This window comes from Gopherus flavomarginatus, chromosome 16 (genome assembly GCF_025201925.1).
Source record: "Gopherus flavomarginatus isolate rGopFla2 chromosome 16, rGopFla2.mat.asm, whole genome shotgun sequence".
NCBI classification, from domain to species: Eukaryota; Metazoa; Chordata; order Testudines; family Testudinidae; genus Gopherus; species Gopherus flavomarginatus.
In genome coordinates, this window is record NC_066632.1 from 20,183,879 (window position 1) to 20,190,792 (window position 6,914).

Here is a 6,914-nt window from a genome sequence, read left to right on the forward strand (position 1 = left end):
CCACGGGCTGCTGTGCTGTGTGGATGAGTTCCGAGTGCCACCTCCCTTGAGGCTTTGCAGGCCATGGCTTGTGGGGCAATAAAATGGGGGCAGGGCAGTGGGGGGCAGGATGGGGGCGCTCACTTCCACAAGGGAAGAGGAAGTGGGGGGGCAGGGTGGAGGGTGCTCAGTTCCACAAGTGAAGGGAAAGTAGGGGGGCAGGGGGTGCTCAGCTCCACAAAGGAAGGGGAAATGGGGGGCAGGATGGAAGGGTGCTTAGCTCCCTGTCAGGGATCCCTCACATTCCTCGGGGGAGTCCCAGAGGCACCAGCGCTTCGCCCTTCTCCCCCACGGGTCTCTGACTGGTTCTTGCAGCTCTTGTCGAACCTTCCTGTGAGTCCTGGCAGCCTAATTGTTAGAGCACAGCTCTGGGCACTGTTCCCCTGCTGCTGAGTGGGCTATTTCACTGGCACTTCTCCCACACTTTGAGCCCTGGCATGAGTGGCAGAGTGCCCGCTGTGTCTCGTCCCCAGGAGCCAGCTGGGTAGCTGGGCCTGAGACGGAAGAGACTTGCCTGGGGTCCGTCAGTGGGGAAAAGAACCCAGGAGTCCTGACCGCCGCTCACTAAGAGAATAGAACCCCGGTGTCCTGGGTGCCAATCTTCACTTCTAACCATCCAAACCCCCTCCAACCCCTGGAACTTGTACTCACACCAGTCAGGCTCGCAGGCTGCGCTGCCCCCTGCTGGCGCTAACCATCAAAGTGCGTGACTGGTAGATGCTGGTGGCAGGGCACTGTGGTGTCTGGGGCTCCTTGGCAGGGGGTGGGAGAAATGGGGTCTCCCTTCCCCAGAGGTGAAGCCTGGTTCTGAGCACCAGGGCTGCTGGTGCCCATGCTGGGGGGGGCAGGGGGTTGTCATAGAATATCAGGGTTCAGGAGCCTCTTGCCAGTTGCAGAAGCTCCCCCCGGGGTAGCCTGGCCCATCAGCTCTCAGGCCATGGCAGCTCCTGAGCCCTGGCCTAAGGGGGCAGCTGGCACCCCCTGGCCAGCCCACAAGTTCCATGCCAGGGCTTCAAATAACTCCCTACCCTACTGCCCCCTCCTCTGCTGCCCCATGGCTGGGGAGGGGGCCAGTAAGGAGCTCCACAGGAGGGGAGCCCTGCCCTCCAACAGACAGAACCCCTCCCCTTTCAGGGCAGAGCCCTAAGCAGTCACCCAGTCTAACATGGGGGCTTGGTACTCAGCTAAGGGCTGGCTGGGCCACATCTCACCTTCCCCCAGCATGGGGTGGGAGAGGCAGGGCTGGGGCTTTGGCTCATCGCCAGGCCCTTGTGTGACTGCTGGGGCAGGCCAGGCCTTAGCGTATCATTGAATCATAGAATATCAGGGTCAGAAGGGACCTCAGGAGGTCATCTAGCCCAACCCCTTGCTCAAAGCAGGGCCAATCCCCAGACAAATTTTTGCCCCAAATGGCCCCCTCAGGGATTGAACTCACAACCCTGGGTTTAACAGGCCAATGCTCAAACCACTGAACTATTCCTCTCCCACAGGCCTGCAGCCAGGAGCCAGGGAGAGCCACGGGGGGTCTGCGGACAGCTGCCTCAGCGCTGACCTCCTTCGTAGCCAGCCCAGCCCTGCCCTACGCCCTGCCACAGCCCTTTGCAAGCACTAGCCCTCCCCTCTGAGCTCCCCTGGCGCCCCCTTCTGGCAGGGAACATGCAGCCTCCGACCCAACACCTGTGCGCTTGCCCTGGTGTTCTTGGGAGCCCTGTGTGTTCAGCTGTGATTGATGCCTCCACCCCCAACCTCAGCGACTGCGTTAAATCTCCTCTCTCCAAACAGCCCCACCGCTCACGCCTGCACCAAGGAAGGAGGAAGTTGCCTCATAGGCTTTGGCAACTCGGGGCTTTTCTCTCTTGCTGCCGGGGCGTGAAGCCCATAAATAGCCAGCGAGCGAGGCTGTGCCGGCAGATCGCTCCAAGCACAGCTGGGCACATCTGCCCCTCGGCTCGGTAAGTCGCTCTGGGTTTTGACCCTCCCGGATGGTCTGCGCCTAGCCATGGGGAGCTGGGCTCATGGTAGTGCAGCCCCTGGGGCTCCGGGTTGTCCAGCAGGGGGCGGTGTGCAGCCACTATTGGAGCTGATCAGATCTGTGAGGGGCTGGGTCATGGACCGCCCTGCTGGGGGAACTCTCCCAGCCAGAGCGGGCACTGTGCCTAGGGCGAGGGAGGGTGGCGCAGGCAGGGCAGGCACAGGGTTTGATGGCAGGCTAGGGAGTGGCTGGGAAACAGAGTGCATGGGAGGGAGAGGGGCTGGCCGGTCTTCTGGGCCTTTCGCTTGATTGACAGAGTCCTTGGCTCCTTGCGGCTCATCGGGCTTGGGAGAAGGGGCAGCACTTAGGGTGCCCAGGGCCCATGCTATCCCCAGTGTGGTGATTCATGGGGTAAGGGGGCTACTGAGGGAGGAGATGGGACTCTGGTCTTTAGCGCCCAGATGAGAGCTGGTGTGGGGGGAGCAGCCCCCAATCCTGGCTGCCAAGCAGGCTAGCTGAGCTGGGGTGTGTGCCGAGCCTGCTGGTCTTCTCCATATGATGCTTATTGCCTTTCGCACGCGGCTCTGGGCTCAGGGTGGCTGTTGCTACGGAGCTGGGAGCCTTGTTACCAGTCCCTGCTGCTCACTGAATCCTTTTTGGGGCCACGCCCCTGCCACAGAGCCAGGGCTCTGGCCTCTGGACTCGAGCCCGTGGGCCCTGGTGGGGTGTATGGGCCGGGTCTCGGTGGCTGCAGAGCAAGAGCGATATCTGGAGTAGCTTGCACAAGAGCTGGGGTCTCCTGCACTGCGCCAGCCCTGAGCCCTCTGCGTCAGCTGGGAGACACAGTCCCCTCGGGCCAGGCAGTATGTCCCCTCCCCAGAGGGTCACAGACCTTGCCCCCTTGCCTGTGTCTATTCAGACTGAGCTCTGGGGGCAGGGACTGTCTCAGGCTGCGTCTGTGCAGCGCCTGGCGCGATGAGCTCGGTGGGGGTCACATAATGATGCCCTCTAGGGAAAGGGGTGCAGATTCCTGTGCATTCGCTGGGGCATGTGAGCAGGACACTTGGCTCCAGGCTGGCCTCGTTATGCCAGGTCCCCTGACGCCCTGGCATGCCCAGGGCTGGGGAAGGGGCTGGCTCAGTCCTAACTCACAAGGGAGCCAGGTGGGGCCTCACCTGCTCTGCAGACATCTGAGACATCGGTTTCCGTGGAAACGCCCCAATTAGGCCCAGGATGGAAAGAATGGGGCCGCGTTTGATCTCCCTTCCAGGAGGCTGCCAGGGGCCTGTGCTCGCTGGTGCCTCGTTCCAGGGTCCTGCCCGGGCCTGCCTGGGATCCAGCATCTGCTCCCTGCTCTCCCCGCCCGGGGCAGCTTGGGGCCCTGGGCTGTGGCTGGAGGGGAAATGGTGCGTCACAACAGGAGCCTCTGTCTTGGACTCACTGGACTTGTGCTCTCTCGGCTCCATACGGTCCCGGGGGGGGACCCCTTTCAGTGCGACAGCCCTTCTAGGGTGTCCACTCCCTCCCAGGGGATAAGCCCCTCCACCTCCTGGAACTGCACCTCTCTGGGCCCCCTCAGGGAGTCCACTCGCTCTGGATCCCCGGGGCCTCCACTCCCAGAGGGAATAATGCCCCTTGGTCTCTAGACCGAAGCGAATCTCAGCCAGCGTAACACAGGCCGGTTTATTCAGCATCTGAACACAGCACAGGAAACTCTCAGGGCCTCAGGCCTGGCCTCCCTCAGCCCAGCACATCTAGGTCCGTCCCACATCCAGGTGGGCTCTGGCTGCTCTCTCCTCCCAGCCCAGAGACCCCCTCCTTCCAGCTGGGGCGCCAACAGCTCCTCCTCTGTCCTTTGTCTTCTGTCCCAGGCAAACAGGTGGCTGGGGCCCTCTCTCTTCCGTCCTTTGTTCCCCTCTGGCTGGAACTGGCGGGTCAGGTCACTGGGGTCCTCTCTCCTCAGCCCATTGTCCTTCCACTGGCCAGAACTGGTGATCCTCTTAGTCACCAGGTTGCCAGTTATTAGGATTCCCCATCTCCAGGCCATTGTATGGGGGTCTCGGCTGCTAGGCGAGGTCACACCTGATCCTCTGCAACAACAACCCTCTCCCATCACCTTGTTGAACATGCAGCATACAGGGAAACTGAGGCACGCACACGCTATTCATGTAAAACGCTACAAAAATCTCCAACTTCGTCACAGCCTCCCCGGCCAGCCGATGAACAGACATGGAGTGAGAGAGACTCCCTCCCCGCAGAGCTCACAGTCTGAACAGGCACAAGGGGAAGGGGAAACTGAGGCATGGGGAAGGGAAGTGACGTGCCCATGGGCACCCAGCAGGCCAGTGGCAGAGCTGGTCCTGAGTCCCAGCCCCCATGGCCTCCCACTAGGACATGCTGCCTCTGTAACTATACAGCTATGTCAGAGCGGTTGGGCCCTGGGGAGGGGTCTGGGTCCCAGCTGTGGGGAGGCCAGTCCAGCCCACAGCAGCCAGGAGAGACCCCTGTGTTTCTAGCGACCCGATGCCTGTGAGTCAAGATGGGCTCCCAGCCCCAGATGGTTTAATAGAAGGATCTGTGCCCCACTTCTCTGCCCTCCCTGCCCCCCACCCCTCCATCCTGCCTCTCCCCACCCCCACCCCAGCTCTGCCTCCCCTCCCACTGCTCTCCCAGCCCTCTCTGCTTACAGCTGCCTTTGGGCTGGAGCTGAGCCGAGCAGCTCACTCTCCCCAGACCCAAGGCTGCCGGGGCTCAGCCAGCTGGGGTGCAGGGGCAGGAGCCCTCCGGCTGCCCTAACTCATGCCCTGGCCTGGGTTTTGCTGTGGCTGGCAAATGGAGCAAAGGGATGTCCTGCCCTCCTGCCTCTTCCCACTGGCCCAACCCAGGTGGTGCCCCCAGCCCTGGTGACGCAGCCCGTCTGTGCCTCCCCAGGATGCTTTGAATGTGTGGCTGATTCTGGCTCAGCTGGAGCAATGGAGGGTGGGGTTCCTGGGGCAGGGGGTTGTGCTTTGCCTGACCCCCTTTTCTTTTACTTCAGTTCCTAGAAGCCGAGGATCTAGGCCAGGACCGAGCTCCAGGACCCGATCCCCTCCCCGAGACCCAGCCCTCCCCCTCCTTGAGACGATGGCGAACGTCACCATGGATAACTTCTCATGCTATGAGGCATCCATCGTGGGGTACCGCTACGTGGCCGTGACCTGGGGCGTGGTGGTCACCGTGGTGGGCACGCTGGGCAACGTGCTAACCCTCCTGGCCTTCGCAGTCGACGCTAAGGTGCAGACCCGCTTCAATCTGCTCATCGTCAACCTGACGCTGGCCGACCTGCTGTACTGCGCCGTGCTGCAGCCCTTCTCCGTGGACTCCTACCTGCACCTGCACTGGCGGGCCGGCCCCAGCTTCTGCCGCGTTTTTGGCATGCTGCTCTTCGTCTCCAACTCGGTCTCCATCCTGACGCTCTGCCTCATCGCTGTCAGCCGCTACATACTCATTGCCAACTCGGCCCTCTTCAACCGGGTCTTCTCCCGCCTGGGCGTGGGGCTCGTGGCCCTGGGCACCTGGGTCCTCGGCTTTGCCAGCTTTGCCCCGCTCTGGTCCGTCTTTGTGTTAGTTCCCAAAGTCTGCACTTGCAGCTTCCACCGCATCAGGGGCCGGCCCTACACCACTATCCTGATGGCCTTCTACTTTGTGGTGGGCCTCAGCTGCGTGGGCATCTTCTACTTCCTCATCCACCGCAAGGTGAAGGGGGCGTCCCACGCCATGGACCGCTACAAGCTGAAGAAGGCCAGTGTGAAGGGGGCTTACGTCGCTGGGGCCAGCTCGGCCACGCCGGGCCAGTTTGTGGAGCTGGACAGTGGCGTCGACACGGGTGTCTCCCAGCCCTCCAGCATCTCGGAGCAGGGCCACACCTCCAAGACGCTGGTCACGGACAATGGCTCAGCCTCAGCCCCCACCCCAGCCCCCGTCCCCGCTCCCACGGCTCAGGCCCCGGCGGTGCCCAAAAGCCTGCCTTCCCAGCCCAAGGACAGCAACAAGGAGTTCCGGAAGGTCACCCGCATGTGCTTCGTGGTCTTCCTCTTCTTTGTCCTCAGCTACATCCCCTTCCTCCTCCTCAACATCTTTGATGCCAAGAACCGGGCGCCCACAGCGCTGCACATGGTGGCCGCCAACCTGACCTGGCTGAACAGCTGCATCAACCCGGTGCTGTACGCCGCCATGAACCGCCAGTTCCGCGAGGCCTACACCCGTGTGATCTCCATCATCTCGCGCTGCCTCCGGTGCCTCTGAGGGCTGGGGCGGCAGGGGGCAGGGCTGCCCTTAGGGGGACCCCATATCCTGTCTTTCCCCAGGGGAGGACGTTGGACCCAAACACAGACTCATGCTGGATGTGGCTTTGCCCTGCCCTGGTGCCTCCTGCTGGTGGCAAGAGGAACTGCCCTGTCTCGGGGGGGTGGGGGTGGCAGGGGCAGGTTGGTGCTGAGCCCTGCCCCACGTGCGCCGCCAGCACTGCCTTAGCAGAGTGCCAGCATGGACTGTCCCTTTACCCACCGTCCTTGGCCTAGTGAGGTGGTGGAGGCCAGCTAGGCCCTGCCATCCCTGATTCACACCCTGTCATTTTTCTAGCACTGCCGCAATAAACGGATCCCTGTGTATCTAGTATCGGCTGCATTGCCTGTTCCCAGCCAGCGGACGAGCCCCCCCATCGGCCGTGGGGTGGGGGGACCTGGGGCTGTGGCCGACCATAGGTCTGGGCTGTGTGCGGATCCAAGCACCAGGGCTGGGGGAGGGATATTAGTGAGGTCCTGGGTTGTTCTAGGTCCAACCCACCCCAAGGCCATACCCCCCACCCCACCCCTATCTATCCTCAGCCTTGGGCCTCCAACTGGCAATGTGCTGCCGAAAGCCC

At 62.5% G+C, this 6,914-nt stretch overlaps 1 protein-coding gene across 1 annotated transcript; it reads left to right on the forward strand.

Moving 5' to 3' along the window:
• Positions 1 to 1,933: 1,933 nt before the first annotated feature.
• Positions 1,934 to 6,658, forward strand: GPR84 (G protein-coupled receptor 84). Its single transcript, XM_050925939.1, has 2 exons — positions 1,934 to 1,991; positions 5,049 to 6,658. The coding sequence occupies exon 2, from the start codon at positions 5,135 to 5,137 to the stop codon at positions 6,293 to 6,295; it is 1,161 nt and encodes a 386-aa protein (XP_050781896.1). The 5' UTR covers positions 1,934 to 1,991; positions 5,049 to 5,134; the 3' UTR covers positions 6,296 to 6,658.
• The last annotated feature ends 256 nt before the right edge of the window (positions 6,659 to 6,914 follow it).

Excerpts from the sequence above, each read along its gene's own strand:
- GPR84 (XM_050925939.1), top strand. The coding sequence starts at position 5,135 with ATGGCGAACGTCACCATGGATAACTTCTCATGCTATGAGGCATCCATC.